Below are 18,720 nucleotides of genomic sequence, written 5' to 3' on the forward strand. Positions count from 1 at the left end.
ATAGAAAAACAAATCAAGAATTTTTAGGAGATAGAAAATGCTCTTAGAGCTCAGTAACAAGCTAAAGTAATATAATATTTGTTGGTAACTCTGCAAGAAGTTCGAAGATTTGAAGAACATAGCTCTTCCACATTGCAATTCGAACACAAAGATGACTAAAATCTATCTTCTGTTGATGACTATTTATTTACTCTCACTTAAATAAGGTATTCTTTCAACTCCTCGGTTGGCGTGAAATGATTAATGCGGGTTTTACTACCAAAACGCACAATCGCATTCGAAACATATCAAATAATAATAATGATGATGATCGATGAAAGCAATAAATTAGTGCATGTATGGCCAAAAACATTCTCAATATCATTAGACATTTGTGGTCCAATGTGTTGATTATGAGAAAACGACAATGCAAACAGTCGTTTAATCTGTCAATTAACCCTGGAATAACAATATGTACAGCGCTATTACTCTCGAGCGTTGAGAGAAACTGATCGCTGTACTACTGAATATCGAGAATAAAACAAATTTGTTCCGGAGGATGTACTTGAAAGTAGGGTGGCAATCTTCATAATAATATAAATTGAGAAAATGTCCAGGCATTCTTAATTGTGAAATGTTGAGCCTTTTTTAGTTAAAATTGTTGCCCACTGTTGGTCCATGTTTACTTTAATCTAAAATTTTGCGTTTGTTATGGTCCGTTAACTTCACGTGCTCTCCCGAAAAGAATACCCAGACACTACTTTGCTCACTTGGCTTTTATTTCTCAATGTCTAATAATTTTATTGTAGAAAGCGAGCAAAGGAAATAAGTTACAGAAGTTACACCATGCGGCTCTATCTGGAAATGAAGACGAAGTACAAAAACTGCTGGGAAAAGGAGTTGGTAAGTATGAATTGTGGAGACGGATTTTCTTAAAACGTTTATATCCAATAGTGTTGAAAAAAAAAAACGTCTTTACATCTACTAATATGTTAAGAAATCAGATAAATCGAAAAGAAGTAAGTATGATGTTTTCTTCAATTTCATGTGATTCAAAACCGTGGAACGTGAAACAACAACAACAACAACAACAACAACAAAATAGCGATCAATTCCTATCCACCGTGGTTCAAGAGGTTTCTTTCTTTCTTCTATACTGACGCAAAAAAAAAAAAAAAAAGAATCGCGACTCGTTTTCGCGCGCGCCTCTTCGCCGTTCAAATTTGATTGAGAAATAGAAAAGAGAAAACCTGTGTAACCAGGGGAATTGCAATTTCAGGCAATGGATATTAGAATTGGAAGGAAATTGTATTTGCTTTTGTCATTCTACTTCTTTCACGTAAACAAATGCACTCACAACTGACCACTCCTATTATATTCACAAGGGAGCGCACAGAAATTGAAAGTTTTCTCTGCGTTGACTTATTCTCTCTACATCACAGTTTGCATCAATCTCGTCCCCAGAGGCAGCGTTCCTTTTGGTCTGCGGCAGGGATCGGGACCTCTGGGCTATTCTGAAAAGCCGCCACAGGCATCTGAATCTGATTGGTTGTTGAAAAACTTGTTCGTTTCACCACAATCTCCGGCGCAAGCGCACAACCAAACCGGAACCAGGATTTCCTGGTTCCGGTTTGAATTCGTCCGGAGCCGTTGAGTTTCCCGACCGCTGGTCAAGGGGAACGCAGGCTCTGGGAACGAGATTGAGTTTGTATGCCCAATAATAGATGTGTGTATGTTGGGTGTGAAACTGAACAAGATTCATGTGGCATCGCAATTCAGTTTTACAATAATTCAAATAATTCTCGCGCAATCATTGGTCGAAATCTATAGCTATGGTCGATGAGAGTATAGACCGTGAAAATAACATAACGTGTAGCGAAAAGCAAGGCAACTTTGGTAAAACTTCAGTGACTTTCCAACGAACTGAAACTAGCGAGTTGTAAAATGTTAATTATATCACTTGGAGCAAAATTTCCGATAAGCTTGTTGGTTTCAAGGAGAAAGAGAGTGATCTTGCAAGCTGTTGCGAACGCAATTTCGCACTGATTTTCGCTCTAATTCACAAGTAAATTTTCAGTATAATTAAATATAATTGTAATAAACAAATGGACCACATTTTCCTTGTAGTATGTTCTCTTATTGACTATAGAAATGACGCTAAAATGTTTAAAACCTTTATAAATTTGCAGTGAAACCACTCGCTTGTGGCTCGTGGTTCCAATTGAGTTTTGAACTTTTTATAACGCCATGCATTTATTTGGTCTATAAGAGTGAAACCATGGAAAAATGTGGAAGATTCGTTAGCTAATATATTAATTCACGTTCCTCTCTTCACAAGACGTGAACACCCCGGATTCATTTGGCAAGACACCGCTGCACAATGCTATACTTGGCAAACATGTCAGTATTGTGGAATTGCTGCTCAAATCAGGGGCCGATGTTAAGTGTCTTGATGAGCGAGGAGATACGCCTCTACACGCTGCTGTGAGAGTCGACAGTGAGGCAATTGTGGTGGTAAGTATGCAGAATTCGTATTTTTTTTTATAAAGAGTTAAGGGGGCGGAGGTGAAGGGGAGGGGGGGGGGTGAACGTCCCGTACCTTAACTGCCGGACCCCCACCGCGAAGTGCTGCGGATATTTTCCCTATTTTCTCTCGGTTTTCGCTAGCTAGGGAATCCTGTTTCCCTGACTCCCGTCCTACCCCCCCCCCCCCCCACCCCACCTCCACCAAAGACAAACAGCTCATTTGCCAAGCGATCGTGAGGTACTTTGTTACTAACTATCTCGTGACCCCTCAAAAGAGCATAGGGCATCCACAAAGTTCCGCCATCGAGCATATTCTGAACATTTCAGGGCGGCCAGATTGATCCAGTGGAGGACTGGAGGTGGAGAAGGGGAAGGGGGACACAGGGGAGCGGGGACCTGGAAGTTAAGCGGCCTTCACACGACAAACTGTTGGCCAACTCGTGTTGACAAACTCAAGTTGGCGTGTGTGAACGGTGCAACAACGACAAACAGTTGGTCAACTGTTGGCGATAAAATAGAACTTGTCTCTATTCTCACCAACAGTTTGCCAACTTGTTTGCCAACTGTTGTTGTGTCGTTCACACACACCAACTTCAGTTTGCCAACATGAGTTTGCCAACTTTAGTTTGTCGTGTGAAGGCCGCTAAAAGGGCACAGAAACTCTGCGGGAGGAGGGAGAAGAAAGGGTGGGAAGTGGGATTCCCAACGTGGCGGGAACCGGGATAGGGAACAAGGACACGGGGCACATTTCCTTGCATGTAATGTAAATCTTTTTGCACAGTTTCTGGCCAGTAATGTTTTATTTTGTTATTTTTTTTTCAGTTGCTGTTGAATGACAGTAAAAGCAATGCTAATGCCAAGGGATTCGGTGCATACACACCACTTCACATTGCTGCTCAAATGGACAGCGTGGATATTTGCAAACGACTGGTGAGAAATTATAGGATATTCAGACAAATTTAACCATTCAACTACAACTCTTAGCAGCATTCTTTCGTAATGGCCCAGGGGTTTTGAAAATAGAATTCAACTGTTTCGAGTGGAGCGAGACGAAACCGACAACTTTTGTCTTTAGCTAGCTAAAGACAAAAGTTGTCTGTTTCGTCTCGCTCCACTCGAAACAGTTGAATTCTATTTTCAAAACCCCTGGGCCATTACGAAAGAATAATTAAATCATAAAAAGAGGAATTAAGACAAAACCAGGTCGAAACAGTGTTCGCAGACCTCGTCCCCCTTTCATCATTTTTGCCCTTTCGACCACGCCCTATTTATTAAGAAAACGCCATCATTTTCAGTCGTTTAGCTGTGGACGGAATGCCGGCAAGATCTATAAAACCCAGCCTAGCACAGATCTTCCTCCGATCTTCCGCCAACATTGCACCAACCTTGCCTCCATATTGCATCAGCATTGCTCAAAACCATGTGCCTATTCTTCACCAACCTTGCTCCAATTTTGCGCCAATCCTGCACTATAACATTTCTCCAACCATGTGCTAATTCTCCACCAACATTGCTTCAACATTGCACCAACCTTCGCCAACGTTGAGTCGATTCTCTTAAAAGTTATCCGTTTGCTTAGGTTGAGCACGAAGGCGATATTGCGCAGACAGCTGATGACAAAATGACGCCGTTTAGCGTAGCGGTGGCTAAAGGAGGACAAACCGTAGCTGAATACTTTGCTGGAGTTGGTAATACATATGTTTACTAGCATTTTGATTTGACATACCATGCACAACGTTTGCATTTTATACAAAAAATTAAGTTTCGACGCAAAAGCGGAAGGAAAGATGAAATTGAATTCTTTAGAAAGAGCATACGCTTTTACGCTTTTACGTAATACACATGCTTACAAGCTTTTTGATGTTAGAAAGATGAATTGAATTCCTTTGCTTTTATTTCAGTCCAGGAAAAACAACTAAATTTAGAAGGCCTCCTATACAATGTTGATGATGAAGGAAGTACGTTACTGCATCTGGCTGTGGACAGTGGAATATTACCGGTAAGACGGGTGGCAACATTGTACTAACATTGCTCCAACCTTGTGCCAATTCTTCACAAACATTGCTTCAGTGTATGCATATGGTTGTTTCTGCAGAAACCAATCATAACAGGATTAACGTACTATAAATGCAAGTAACGTTATTTTCAGTTTAAGCAAAAGGAATGTGCAGGTATTGTTTGGTAAAGCGACAACAAAGAAGATGTAACTAAAACGTTTCTAGCACAAAAAGTCGTTATTTCATCTTTCATCTCGAAGATTGTTAAATTTTCCAAATTTTTGCGGTTTGTGACAAATGATATAAACTGCAAACTAATATTCTGGTAATATCTTTAACTTTAGATTGTAGGACTGTGCTTGAAGTTGGGATCAAAAGTGCAGCAAACAAAGGTAATGTAAACACTGAGCTGACACTCTCCTAGACTGATTTATTAAATTAGTTGAAATAATCTAGAATGATGTCACCTTTCTTGATCGACCAGATGGTATAATGCGAGCCCGAGCAAATAGACGAGTTGAATGTACACAAATGCGGGTTAAAAAATTCCAGTAGATGGTGACACTTTCAAATTAGTACTATAAAAAAAAAAAAATAAAAATTGAAAGAAAAAAAAAAAATTTTTTTTTTTTTTTTTTTGCTCATACGAGAAAACTTGGGTGAGTACTCATATGCAGTCAACTCGCGCCTTGCGGACACCTCGATATTACGGACACCCTGTTTTTACGGACAGGAGTTGAGGTCCCGGCGAATAAGAATTACTTAAAATAGCTCCCGCCGCTACGGACTCTCTCTGTTGCGGACACCAAATTGTGGTCCCGAAGGTGTCCGTTATAGTGGGAGCTCGAGTTGACTGTACTTAGGTCGTGTTGCTCTCCAATACCATAACATAAAACTACAATAATTATTCCCTACGATTAGAGTCAAACATAACCCGCTTTATGACGGATATTTATGTTTTTAAAACCACCAAATTACCTTATTATAAAACAATATTGTTTAAACAAACATGTTTAATTTCGTTCGTCCAGGAATCAGACAACAGTACCGCCTTCCATCTTGCATGCGCACAAGGCTCACTGGAAATTGTTCAGTTACTAACGAGTGGGGACCCTGATGTCTGTAAAGCAGAGATCCTGGACGACCAAGGGATGGTTCCAGTTCACCGTGCAGCACTCAACAATCATTCCACTGTAGTCAACTTTTTACTAGACCAGGTACTAGCACTTGAATGCATAAAATTCGAAAAATAAGTCCCAGTCCTGGGAGGGGGGGGGGGCAGTAAATAAGTCCTTCCCCCTCTCCAAATCTCATACGAAAAAATCGTTCCCATTATAAGACCTCCGACTACTAAGCCTTTGGGATTATTTTTCTTAAAGGGACTGTGTCACGGATTTTAGCCAAATTTGGGCATTGGAAATGACCATCAAATTCGGTGAAATATAAAATAACCTCTTTAAAAAACAGTGAAGGAACATTCCAGTAACGCAGCGAATACAAAAGAAGGTACGAATGGCCAAAAGTGACGAAGATTGAAACGGATTGCCCCATGGGTTTTTGAAATATTGTTGGGCTGAACAGTTTTCAAAGTTAGTCTCGTTTGCGATATTTTTGCTAAATTTCCCTGTAGCAACTGTATCAAATATTCGGTATAGGCCCGATCCTTGTCAAAAACCATCAAAAGGTCTCTTATCGTTGACTAATCTTGGTTTCCTCTTAGGGCGCCAAGGTAGATCCCCGTGACATTCAAGGACGAACTCCAATATACCTTGCGGCCTCAGTGGGTGGAACAGAAACCGTTCAATTGCTGATGGACCGAGGGGCCGATATTGCACTCAAAGATGTAGAGCTGCGCTCGCCTTTGCATGTAGCTATTGGGAATTCAGCCACTATGGAGGTCTTGATGAAGGTAATTTCTATGAAAGGATCACAAAGGGATTAAGGGCTTCAAGGATTTGTTGTGTAAAGTACAGGAATACACACGCAGAATATCAAGTCAATACCTTATAGAAACCCTCCCCCCCCCTCACTCTCCCGTCCCTCCCCTTCCTCTCCGGCTTGATGAAGAAATTTATTACATAACTGCAGTGTTTTACAAGGGTTACCAGCCCTGTGAAAAACTGTAGTTGGCTGACATACGTAAAATTACCATTATTTTACTGTGTTGATATCGATGATTTTTACTTAAATTTGTTGGTGTTAAGTCGAAACATCTTCGGCTTTTTCTCGGAAGTCTTCGTGAAACTTAGGAAATTTTCGGTTATCTTCGGTACTCCTCGGAAATCTAATCTTCGCACGCTGCACTCACTCGTGAGATTTTGAGTTGAATAATCGAAAAGGAATTTCATATCTCAACGCAGATGTATTATATTCTATATCATTGCAGGAGCTCGTGATCATTGTCATTTTAGAGAGATCATACTAGACACATTTTATTCAACGCCATAATACAGTCGAAGCTCTCGTAAGCGGACACCCTCGGGACGCGAAAAACGTGTCCGTAACTGGAGCTGGCCGCCTACGAGAATAGTTCTCATAAGCGGCCACAAGAGGTGAAGGGGATAGATGGCCGCTTACGGGAGCTTGCCCAGCTAACAATTGCAAGTGGTGTTTTAAAATGTAACCGGACGTGGATGACGACAAAACAAACACTGAAATATGGTTCTGTAATTACTGTAAAATCATTGTGACGAACGGCGATGGAATTAAGTTAATAAGAAAAAACAAGATACAGATGTTGTTTATAGGATTTTCTTTTGGGTGTCCGCTTACGGGAGCTTAAAAACAAAGAAAAAGTCAAAGTCGTAATCTCTAAAAGTGTCCGCGGCCGCTTACGGGAATGTCCGCTTACGAGAATGTAAAAATACAGAGTTTGTATGGGAGTTAAAACGGGGTTTCAAACAAGGCGGCCGTAAGTAGAGCTGTCCGCTTACGAGAGTGTCCGTTAAGAGAGCTTCGGCTGTAGTATGATATTATAGATGATATTATTGTTGCGTTACTTTGTGTAAATTAGCCTTTAAATCATCCCGTATGGTGTAGTCCTCGGTTGATTATTGGTGTCACTATATTTGCAACATCATTGCAATTAAATTTATGGATTGCTCCATAGAAATATTAATTTTTGTTTTCCGAAATTTATGTCCTTAAAAAATGGAAAATCATATATCCAAATAAGGAAATATGTAATTAACCACGGATGTAGGATGATAAGTTTGGTGACATTTAGGCCAATCCCCCAAATTGCGAATTGTCTCTGAAAATTTTTTTTCTTCAATCTTTGGGAAGACAGTTTCGAGAAATGCGGGGTTGGGGGGGGGGGGGGGGAGGAGGAGGTCGCGTTATGTGTTATGTGTTATAAAAGACAGGCGTAGATTGTGCTTGACAACGTTGAGGCAAACGTTTTAGAATATGAGAAATCTTAAGCAGTTTTTGCCTCCGTCCCAGATTAGAGCGTCCACCTTTTGAATACGGACGTTTAAAATTATCCGAGTAACCGTGCAATTAACACTTCTTTAAAAGTCTTTGGAAATCTTCAGAGCTCTTCGGAAGCCTTGTGAATGTTTGAAACGTGTTCGTGTTGTTTGTTAAGTCAGAACATACAGAGCATGTGTTAAACCGGGTGAGCCAATTTTTGGCTTGGTTGCTAGGGATAACTTTCTCATATAAACGCTCAGTAAAAGATGGCTCGGGGAGATCAAGAGGGTTACCCTTCTACCAAGGGAGAACTTTTCTTCATAGCTGCATATAAACATGCTTAAGTTGATGTTCTTTATCTTTTTTCAGAGCCCTTCATCAAAGACTTTAGTGATCGACAAAGACGGCAGTGGATATACCCCAGTACATTATGCAGCACGAGCGGGGTATTTACAGGTACACATAAACATCATGTCTTCTTACATTAACAACAACAGAAGCAGCAAAACAACACCATCTCCACCAAAAACAAATATAATCTACAGCAATAATAGTACAGTTTACAATGTGTCAATCTGGTTGCAAACTACGTACGTAGAGCCATTAAAAACTTAACTAAAATAAAGCCAAAAAATCCTAACAAAATGTCCATTTTGCATAATTTAAAAGACGGAATACGTTTTGCCGACCCAGTACATGTGTCATCTTACTTTCCTGTTGGTTAAACTGTATTACAAATTGTTTCAGTTATCATCAGAAGCTAAATACCGCAGTTATATACCGGGCTTATACAACTTCGTAAGGGGGATTTAGTGGGCTTTTAAACGGATGGGCTTATATCCGGGAGGGTTTATAAGCGGAATAATGATAAAGAAAGTTTTTCAAAACGAGTCACGGCAATGTTTATCGAAATACGTTCTTAAGTTAAAAAGTCATAAGGGGGGAAAGCAACATTTAGCCCTGTTCAGTACCGTAAGGGGGGGGGGGGGGGAAAGGGGCTTAAAACCGGATGTATTTTATGTTTCCAGGTAGATGGGCCTTTAACCAGTGGGGCTTATAACCGGAATTTATGGTATTTGTTTGTTTCCAGCACATCAATCTCTTTATCAACAAAAACAAGGCTGCAGAACAAGTCCCATCCGACTCTTTGGATACGCCTCTTCATATCGTTGCTCGGTATGTACGCTTTGCAGACCTACATGTTTTAAGGCCTTTTCTATGTGACATTTCATGATCTTTTTTTTCTCTTATCAAGGTATGGCTGGCTAGATATCGCCGAAAGACTACTAAGTAAAAGAAATATCAGAATGATAAATTTACAAAATAACCAAGGAAAAACCGCTCTACACTTTGCTTGTCACGAAGGACATGAGCAAATAGCTCAACTCTTGTTGGTGGAAGGGGCAACTATTGAAAGGTAATTACAGATGAAATTATGCTTTGCATCGATTTCCTCAGCTACCGTTACTCCTTAAACCACTCTCTCACGTAGTCACCAAGCCCATAGTGACACATTTGCGATCAGTCGACGTGTTATTGATACATTGGCTGAGAACACACTGCAAGTTATATGCCTATGTATCAATCAATCAATCAATCAATCAATCAATCAATCAATCAATCAATCAATCAGCCAATCAATCAGCCAATCAATCAATCAATGAACCAATCAATCAATCAATCAATCAATGAACCAATCCATCAATCAGTCACTCACTAACTCACTCACTCACTCAATCAATCAATCAATCAATCAATCAATCAATCAATCAATCAATCAATCAATCAATCAATCAATCAATCAACCAATCAATCATTCAAGCAACCAATCAACCAACCGAACAAACATCCAACCATCCAACCAACCAACCAACCAACCAACCAATCAATCAATCAATCAATCAATCAATCAATCAATCAATCAATCAATCAATCAATAAATCAATCAATCAATCAATCAACCAACCAATCAATCAATCAATCAATCGATCAATTAGCCAATCAATCGGTTAATCTATCGATCGATCAATCAACCAGTTTATCAGCTAGGCCATTAAGCAGCTATTTATTTTGTCATGCTAATGTATGTTTTCTTGTGCCATTTTAGGGATCATCACGACCGTACACCACTGCACATGGCCGCGTTAAGAGGTTCAGAGCGCTGTGTAGAGTACATACTACAGACCCATCCAGAAAGTCTTAACGCTCTTGACAAACATCAGGTAACAGAACTGCTTCTCGTATTTTAAAACCTTAGATTCTTATGAGGCGTTGTGATTATGTTGATAGTGTGTTTGACTCCGGTCAAGAAATCAGGGTTGTGTCACACTCTAAGGCAACACACTTTACCGTCACAATGCCTCGCTCTGTCCAGGTGTTAAACTATTTAGCAGGAACCTTTGGGTAATAGTCATTTGTTACGAGAAAACTGGTCGAAAAAGAAGAGTGAACTTTATTTAAGTGTCGGAGTATTGCTCCGTTAAGCTAATCGAGGACACTTAAATAACATAAAAATTGTTATAAACAACCGTTGCGTCTCTCGTATGTAACTTGTCAGGATGGCCGAGCGGTCTAAGGCGCTGCGTTCAGGTCGCAGTCTACACTTGTAGGCGTGGGTTCGAATCCCACTCCTGACAACTTATTTTGTTTCGTTTTTAAAACAAATACAATGTAGCGCGTAAATTTGTCAATTTGACTCTTGAATTTATTCCCATTGACACTCAAGCCAAGTTTCAATTGACAGTTATAATCTATTTTACACTTAAACTATTTTAATGTTTAAATTTTAAAACATCCTTCTGAAGGGTGTTGGCGGTAGCATTTTCATTCATTAGACCATTGAATTTACTAAGCCCGGACTTCGAAAGCCTTCTTTGATTGTTGACAGCGCAAAAAGTGTATCCTCTTTTGTCAGTCGAAGTTAAGTCCCCTGCTCAGCAACTATTTTTTTAACTTTCGTATGAACTTGTTCTTAGAACACAGCCCTTAATCTGGCAGCAACTACTGGCCACGCGTCACTGGTGTCTTATTTGCTGTCCGTAAAAGAACAAGAGATCCTGTTAAACTCGCATAACCAGAATGTTCTCGATCTCGCCATCTCAAACGACAAAGAGGAGGTTGCCATGGCAATAATTGAGCACTCCAGGTAAGCAATGATGATTTATGGGAAAGGGTGATATTTTAGACAAAAACTAATGTTATCTCCATTGGCTAATCATAAAACGCCTGTATACTGTAGCTGCAATCAGATGGCAAAATACTTGATACACTTTATTAGTTCGCGCATTTTTGAACTTGCTGTGGAAAATGTAGGTCACAAACACCCATACTTCTTATCAATATTGGCTTTGTTCCGGGCTCAGTTTTCTAGAAAGCAATTTTAAATTGGGGAGAGTGGATAGCTCTCATATAATGCTCTGTTGTCTGTAGAGAAAATTGAACGGCGATAGTCACCTTTTCAGAGCAATGTCTCAGCAACAATTTTGTAATTGGCAATTGTTCTAATTGCAGAACTACGAGCCCATTTTATACCCTGTTTTAGACCAAAACAGCTTAAAAACCATACGTTTTGGTATTGCACATACTTATAACTAAAGCCTATATAGGGAAGTCCCCCTCCCCTTCTCTCCGGGGCTACGAGGGAGGCCATACGATCAAGTAGCGTAATTTGCTAACTCATTTTTCACTTGATCTCTTATCCTGATTTTTTCACTTCCAGGTGGAAGGAAGTGATAGATGCTGCTGTCGGTGGAGGAGTATCTCAAATACAGACATTAGTGGAGAAAATGCCTGAAGTAGCTGAGGTGTGTATTATCACGCAGTTATTATTTGTGTCTTTCTATGCATTTCAATATTCTAACCTCAAAATGTACCTTTCGTTGTCATTGTTTTAAGTCCAGTGTTTTAAAATACCCCAGGTGCCTATTGTTTCATCTACTATCGGAACTATTTTTCGGCGAAGAGAAGCGACAGCCGAAAATGCGTCTGCGTCTGCAGGCTACTATTGGAAAGGCCTTTCATCATAGATATTTCACAGCAATGGGGTGGGATGGAGAGTGCAAAGTTGCGCAATTGTGAAACAAAAATGTTTACAGTTCATTTTATTCGTTTCCAATTGCAGCGTGTTCTTGATCAGTGTGTGGAACAGGAAGGTGATCCATGCAGTAAAGATTTCAAGGTAAGCTGCAAAATAAGAATCGTGTACTTCGAAATTTCGTTGACAGGCAGTTGACGTCCAGCGCAAAATGGCGTCTCGACAAAGTTACTTTATTACCGTTATTAAATATGACGGCCCCTTTTTATTTTTATTAATTTATTTATCAGGTAACCTACAATCTCCGGCTGATACAAGGAAAGCAAAGTAGCGTTACAGCTTCATTGGAGCATTCTCTTGATGCACTGAAGGTGAAGAAATAGCACAGATTTAACCCTATTCAGACCGGGGGGGGGGGGGGCTTTTGAGGCCCGCGCTGACTTTGAACTTTTATAACTTTTTTAAGATTTAACCAAACGCTGCCAAACTTTCTGAGTTTTCCTAAAATTTATCTGGCAACAATTTGGTAGGGTTGGATGATGTGTCAGGAACTTGACATCACCATGGCAACGGCATTTTGACAGGCATGTTTTCCCAAATTTGTAATTTTGCGTGTTTCTGTTAATAATAATCAATTTAAATGAAATTATTTTTACATTTTTACGGGTTTAAATCACATTTTTATTTATTTTGAGTGATTTGCAGTGATTTTGGGTGGTTTTCTGGCATTTTGGAAACATTTTGAAATCCAAGATGGCGGATCTAAGATGGCAGCTGTTTTGACATCATGATGTAATTGTCACGTGATGTGACGTCACCATCCCACGTGACGTATACCTAAAGAAAGAGTTTCGGACATACAATACATCCTATAAGTTTCATGGTGATGGCGTAAATATTCTGGAAGTTACATAGAGGGGGGGGCATCCGAAGCCCCCCCCCCCTGTCTGAGAAGGTCAAAAAAAGCCCGGTTTGAATAGGGTTAAACACTGACATGATTATATTTATGACATAATGGTTGATTAGAAGAAGATGAGCATTTGAAACTAGATTGCAGTTTCATTCGCTTAGCATCCCGTTTGCGACATCACGGCCAGACAGGCCGTTTACAGTTATCTGTTTCGCTAGAATATCGTAATTTTGAAATTTGTTCAGCTCGTCAGGATGGCCGAGCGGTCTAAGGCGCTGCGTTCAGGTCGCAGTCTACACTTGTAGGCGTGGGTTCGAATCCCACTCCTGACATTTTACATACAAATTTTAATACACAAAGTGTATTTCTTTTAAAGAATTTTAATTAAAAATACTATTTCAGCGAATGTTTTGACAATCTTTTAATATGAAGCCTGAAAAGTGTTTTATTACTCCAGCAATAATAATTTTACTTTCAAACTTTACTTTTATAACTAAAATGATTACGGCTGTTCAACTCGTAATCATTGTACGTAAATGTAGTTTAGTGTTTAGTAACTTGACTTTAGGAACCAGATTACAGCCAAAACGAGTTATATATATTACGTAACAATGCCCCCTAAGGCCTTAAATGCCATTTGTAAAAAGAAATGCCGTAAAACAATTTTAACGTATGGCATTTTCTTTTCCTTTTCTTAAACTAAGACTATGGCGGAGCGACGCCGGGAGAAATGTCTGACTCACCCTGTATGCTATGTGCTGATGAACATCAAATGGTAAGCTGCATCAAAGCGTTATTATAACACTCAAAATCCTACCTATTTCGCCTTTGCCAAGCATTACTAGCTGACTCAGGGACTCAGGGACGTTCCCCTTGACAAGCGGTCGGGAAACTCAACGGATCTGGACGAATCCAAAACCGGAACCAGAAAATCCTGGTTCCGGTTTGATTGTGCGCGGGCGCCTAAAATTGTGGTGAAACGAACAAGTTCTCAACAGCCAAACAGATTGGACGCCTTTGTGGCGGGCTTTCAGAATAGCCCAGAGGTCCCGATCCCTGGCGCAGACCAGTAGGATCGCGGCCTCTGGGGACGACATTGACTTAGGGACTCACTGCTTTCGCACATGCTCAATTCCCCCCACCCTCCCCTCCCTTTTCGCTCCATTTGGGCCCAAAAAGTTCCATTCTGATGACGTTGCTCTACCGAAATCTATGTAGTGTCACGTGATTTGTTGATGCCCATTGCATAGATTTCTGTCGAGCGTTACGTCACCAGTAAAGAATTTTATACATGGTAACTATTTTTTTTTTCTTAAATTCTTTTTCTCCGAGTTTTCTCTTGAGGTGCCGATGCGTAACGCGCGAGTGAATTGAAATTGGATGCATTTTCTTAGCTCAACGCGTATTTCTTATATCCAAAGATTCTCAAAATTTAAAGGATCCTAGTCAACCTCGCCATTTTCGATGTCATCGAAATTATAAAAAATTGTATAGCAAAGCAAAATTTTATTACATTGCTGTAAGTTGTTTTAGTGGAAGTCTGTTTAATTACCTTTAATAGTAATCTCTTTCGTTTAGACACGCTTCGCGTAAAATATAATACCTAAACTCTCGTACGTATGTAAACTAAAAGAAAGGCGTGGCGGACAAGGGTCCTTTAACTCAAAATAATAAAAAAGCCGGCCTCTGGATTCTTTTGTTTCAATGCTTTGTTCGTTTTATTCCACAGGAAAAAATTTGGTTGGATAACATTCATTGTGAATTTGTCTTTGTACCTGGCCTTCCTTCTACCATTTACTGCCCTCGCAGTTTATCTGAAGATAAATATTCTTGAGCTGTGTGATTATCAGTTTGAAAACATGACGAAACATCGGAGCGGCTACTACGAACACAAACCATGGGTACGTGAAACGAAAAAAATGACTTTTTTTAGCAATAGATCATCCTACCAAATTATAGGGGTCTTTGCCACGGATTTAATAGATTTTTGAACAGCCAAAATATATTTGTATCGTAGGAAACCTAAAAATAATGGTCCAATTATTTTTAACAGTTGCTATATTAAAGCACTGAAACTGTTAACAAGCGTCTTTGCCTACGGATGGCTAGGATGGAAATAAGTTACAACTTAAAAAACTAAGGCAAAACTTTTCAAGTTGTTTCCGCATGTATTCAAAAAGTCGATAGTTTAGCCGTTGTTAGCGGTTATATCTTCTTTAAGATGTTTAAAAATAATGTGTTACATTACATTTAAACCCGAAAAAGGGTAACCTCCTAAGCTAATTTTGCCTTTCAGTTTCGCAATTTGCTCAATTGTTATATTTAGCCGTCGCTCGTGTTTAAGCTTTTGATAAAATAAAAATGTTTTAACTTTTACTCCATGCATGATTTTTGTCTATGTAATAAAAAAAGAAATTACACGGTGGCTTGAAGATATGAATTTTATTTTCTCGTGGTAAAAGCAATATTTTACTCATTCGCTGCGCTCATTCGTAAAATATTGCTTTACCACTCGAAAATAAAATTCATATTTCCGCACCGCCGTGTAATATCCTCTATGTATTTACTTCTACAGGACTGGCACGATGACGATCAGATAACTTGCAATGATTCCAACAAGGTAATAATATGATTTTTAAAATTAAAGTTCTCGCATAAATTTGAAAGTAAAAATGTTTTTCGCATTTGAGCTATACATAAGCCATTGGATAAAAGGAAAAGACAGTGAGGTTCGATCCATAGTATATCTGTATCCCTGCTGCTACATGCATCAAATTAATGCTCGGCCGTTAAAAAAACCTCCCCCAAAAATCTCGAATTCAATTGCAACCCTCAAATTAATTCTTTCAGTAGAATGTTTGCCAGGTATCTGAAGTTCACAGTCTGTGAGCTAATATTCAAGAACCTCCCAAACAAAGAATATTGGCTATGTTTGCAATAAACAAAATGATGTATTACTCAGTCACCCCAGTAAGGGGTTTTGGCGGGAACCCGTAAGTAAAGTTGGCAGAAAATCCTCTTTGAGCGGGGAAAGAGAGGGCGAGAAGTGCTATTCCCAAAAAAAAATGGAAAGTGGGAGAACTAGGGAAAAAGTTTTCAATCTGCCTTATATTTTGCGATAGGAAACACCAAAAGCCGGAGCCACTTAAAAGAAGGTTCGGGAACCGGGATGAAACCAGGAAGCAGGAATTTCATACCCCAGCGCTAGCTCCTTCCCCATACCCCTGAAAAAGTAAAGGTTTAGTGGCTGTAAAAATATAATTCCGCATGCGCAGCTATTATCGATTTAATCGACTTTGCTCTTTATAACTTCTAGACTGTTGTGATCCTGCATTACGTTGTGATCGTATTCGCCTTAATTCACCTCACAAAGGAAATGTTACAGATCATCAGACAGGTAAAAGTTCAGATAAATAAATGCTAATAACTTGTTTTTATTATACATTGTAGTAACTCACCGTCTTCTCATTGGCTAAGAGACTACAGCTTGTTCTGGGAATCAGCGCAGCCTACAGATTAGTGAATAATCTGCTAGCAGAATATTCACTAATCTGTAGGTTGCGTGCGCAATGCATGATTTCCAAGAGCACTGTGTCAGGCATCTGGCGGCGAAGGAAATTCAAGTTCGTCGATTCCCTTTTTTAACCGAGAAATAATTTGACCTAAGTTTAAAAATTGCTGGACAATACAGTCTCAGAAAACACAAAATGACTAACAAAAATTGGGAAGGAACTACGAAAAACTTTGAGGAAAAAGCATTCAGCCGGAGTCGGCACAAGTTTTGAAACAGGTAGAAATCGTTTTTCATTATTTTCTTTATCAGAAAAACAATGTATAATAACACAATTATTTAGATTCAGTTTTTGTGATATCCGGAAAAATCAAGGTCTCGGTAAGTGTTATCAGATAACACTTACCTTGACCTTGATTATTCCGGATATCACAAAAACCTCATCCAATAATTGTTTAATGTTAGCTGTTTCGACAAGCATTCGGGAACAATTAATTTCCCGCAGCATGACGCAACGAGGTCCGTGCATGCGCCATGTTGCTTAGTAACGGCGGTTACGAAAAACGCGGGCTCAATTAAATTTCAAAGGGTTTATTAACTGATATGTTATTTTTATGCCTTTTTTACAGCGCCTCAAGTATTGGACCGCCATTACAAACTACATTGAGTGGGTAATTTACGTGTCGGCTCTGGTGTTTGTGTTTCCGATCTGTGCCTGCAAGTCACACTACAAACCCGAGGCAGCAGCATTCTCCTTGTTCTTTGCTTGGCTTAACCTTGTTCTTTATTTCAGAAGGTAACATATATCACTAGTGGCATTAAGCTTATAATTACCTCTAAATACATTTCACCTTCATTTTTACCTTCCCTTCTAAAGGAAAAAAGGTAACTACTTCAGACAACCTGTCCCCAGGGTCTCCTCGGCGACGAGTTTTCGAACTGGCGGCTCGCCTTCTTCGCCCGGCAAGCCGCCATCTTGAAAACGGCGAAGGCCCTGGGGACGAGGTTGGCACTTCAGACCGTCTGGTAAATAACTGTTCGCCATAATACTTGTTATAGCTGTTATAAATGTTGGGCCCTTAGTGAAGTGAGTATGCCTTGGTTAGGTCGTTTTTGCTCCTACACCTGTATGTGCTGTCAGGCACGTGAACTTTGCACGTGCAGTGTCAGCATTTGTGACTGAACGTTAAGTTCGATTCATGTAAAAAGCCTGAAATGTAGGCGTATTATGGACGAGCGAGTGCCAAATAAATTTATCGAGTGTTTTGAGGGATGGGACGAGTGAACAAACGGAAAAGGTAGTTGGGGTCAAGCTGAAAAGCTAATGAAGGGTGAGAGGAAGGGGACATAATATTTTCTCCCTAACTTGGAGGAAAAGGGAGGGTGATAATATTACTCTGCAATTCTGTTTTGATTTTTTTTATCAGGTTGTCGTACTATGGCAAATACGTGATCATGCTTCTCACAATGTTTCAAACGCTGTTCCAGGTATCAGTCTATGATTTTTTTACTATTTGTAAAAAGGCCCCGTGACAAAAAATACGGAAGACGAGGTTCTTGGGGCTAGATCACGGTTTTTTTTAGGTAATTCTATTAACTTTCGTTAACAAAAGAGCTCTAAACTTCAAATTGGCAGAGCAAAAGTTTTTTATTGGCAAAATCACTGCCTCATAACAAACAAGGATGAGCACAATAATCAAGCATTGTAAATGATCTTTCATACAAATTGAGATAAACTTCAGAACAGGTCAGGCCGACGTTTTTCAAGTTTACCCGAACGCAATCCGTTTTAATCTTCTCAAATTTTGCCCATCCATGCCCCTTTTTGGCCTTTCTGTGTTTCTTTCGAGTTCTTCTACAGTTTTTAGCCGTTCTTGTGATATTTCAGTTAATTCTATGACCAGTTGGTCAGTGCCGAAATTACCTAACATTGCATGACATAGCCCCTTTAAGGAGTTAGAGCTGGAAGGTTTGTGCTTGTATCGATATCAAAGCCGCAGGCGAGGTTGAACAGAAGTGCAACTATGCTTAGAACTTTTATAAAGGCCTTGACGATGTTCTGCAAATGGTGGAAAATAAATTTAAAAACTATTTTCTTCTTTTTAGGTGTTGCTTCTCTTCTTTTTGTTCGTGGTGGCGTTTGGCACAACGTTTTTCTTGCTTATGTACAACAAGGTAGGTGTTGTATTCTTGAACAAGATCAACTACATTTAAAAGTACGTTTCTCCTACTCGATTCTAAAGCCTGTACAAATAAATAAAGATGATTACATAAGATGATACTAGCCTAAATAGCTTAATTGTACTAGAGTGATAGTTTGGAAGGTTTTCAATAGAACTCTTTAACTGCC

General features: G+C 39.6%; 1 protein-coding gene and 2 non-coding genes across 7 annotated transcripts in view; all 3 read left to right on the forward strand.

Moving 5' to 3' along the window:
* LOC144638603 (transient receptor potential cation channel subfamily A member 1-like) overlaps positions 1-18,720 on the forward strand; it is a 35,546-nt gene that overhangs the window by 13,251 nt on the left and 3,575 nt on the right. For all 5 annotated transcript variants that reach the window (XM_078497803.1, XM_078497802.1, XM_078497804.1 and 2 more), the window contains exons 2-24: positions 789-882; positions 2,318-2,493; positions 3,328-3,435; positions 4,085-4,193; positions 4,407-4,504; positions 4,847-4,894; positions 5,534-5,719; positions 6,223-6,411; positions 8,286-8,372; positions 9,007-9,092; positions 9,172-9,333; positions 10,024-10,138; positions 10,892-11,061; positions 11,635-11,719; positions 12,037-12,093; positions 12,240-12,320; positions 13,564-13,634; positions 14,589-14,760; positions 15,435-15,479; positions 16,176-16,256; positions 17,000-17,166; positions 17,798-17,858; positions 18,477-18,545. In XM_078497803.1, coding sequence (XP_078353929.1) covers positions 789-882; positions 2,318-2,493; positions 3,328-3,435; positions 4,085-4,193; positions 4,407-4,504; positions 4,847-4,894; positions 5,534-5,719; positions 6,223-6,411; positions 8,286-8,372; positions 9,007-9,092; positions 9,172-9,333; positions 10,024-10,138; positions 10,892-11,061; positions 11,635-11,719; positions 12,037-12,093; positions 12,240-12,320; positions 13,564-13,634; positions 14,589-14,760; positions 15,435-15,479; positions 16,176-16,256; positions 17,000-17,166; positions 17,798-17,858; positions 18,477-18,545 — 2,517 coding nt within the window. The remainder of the gene's footprint in view (positions 1-788; positions 883-2,317; positions 2,494-3,327; positions 3,436-4,084; positions 4,194-4,406; positions 4,505-4,846; positions 4,895-5,533; positions 5,720-6,222; positions 6,412-8,285; positions 8,373-9,006; positions 9,093-9,171; positions 9,334-10,023; positions 10,139-10,891; positions 11,062-11,634; positions 11,720-12,036; positions 12,094-12,239; positions 12,321-13,563; positions 13,635-14,588; positions 14,761-15,434; positions 15,480-16,175; positions 16,257-16,999; positions 17,167-17,797; positions 17,859-18,476; positions 18,546-18,720) is intronic.
* On the forward strand, positions 10,469-10,552 carry Trnal-cag (transfer RNA leucine (anticodon CAG)). Its single transcript has one exon. It is a non-coding gene; the product is annotated as a tRNA-Leu (tRNA).
* Positions 13,108-13,191, forward strand: Trnal-cag (transfer RNA leucine (anticodon CAG)). Its single transcript has one exon. It is a non-coding gene; the product is annotated as a tRNA-Leu (tRNA).

The sequence above is a fragment of the Oculina patagonica genome, chromosome 14 (assembly GCF_052425735.1).
Source record: "Oculina patagonica isolate OP01 chromosome 14, crgOcupat, whole genome shotgun sequence".
NCBI classification, from domain to species: domain Eukaryota; kingdom Metazoa; phylum Cnidaria; class Anthozoa; order Scleractinia; family Oculinidae; genus Oculina; species Oculina patagonica.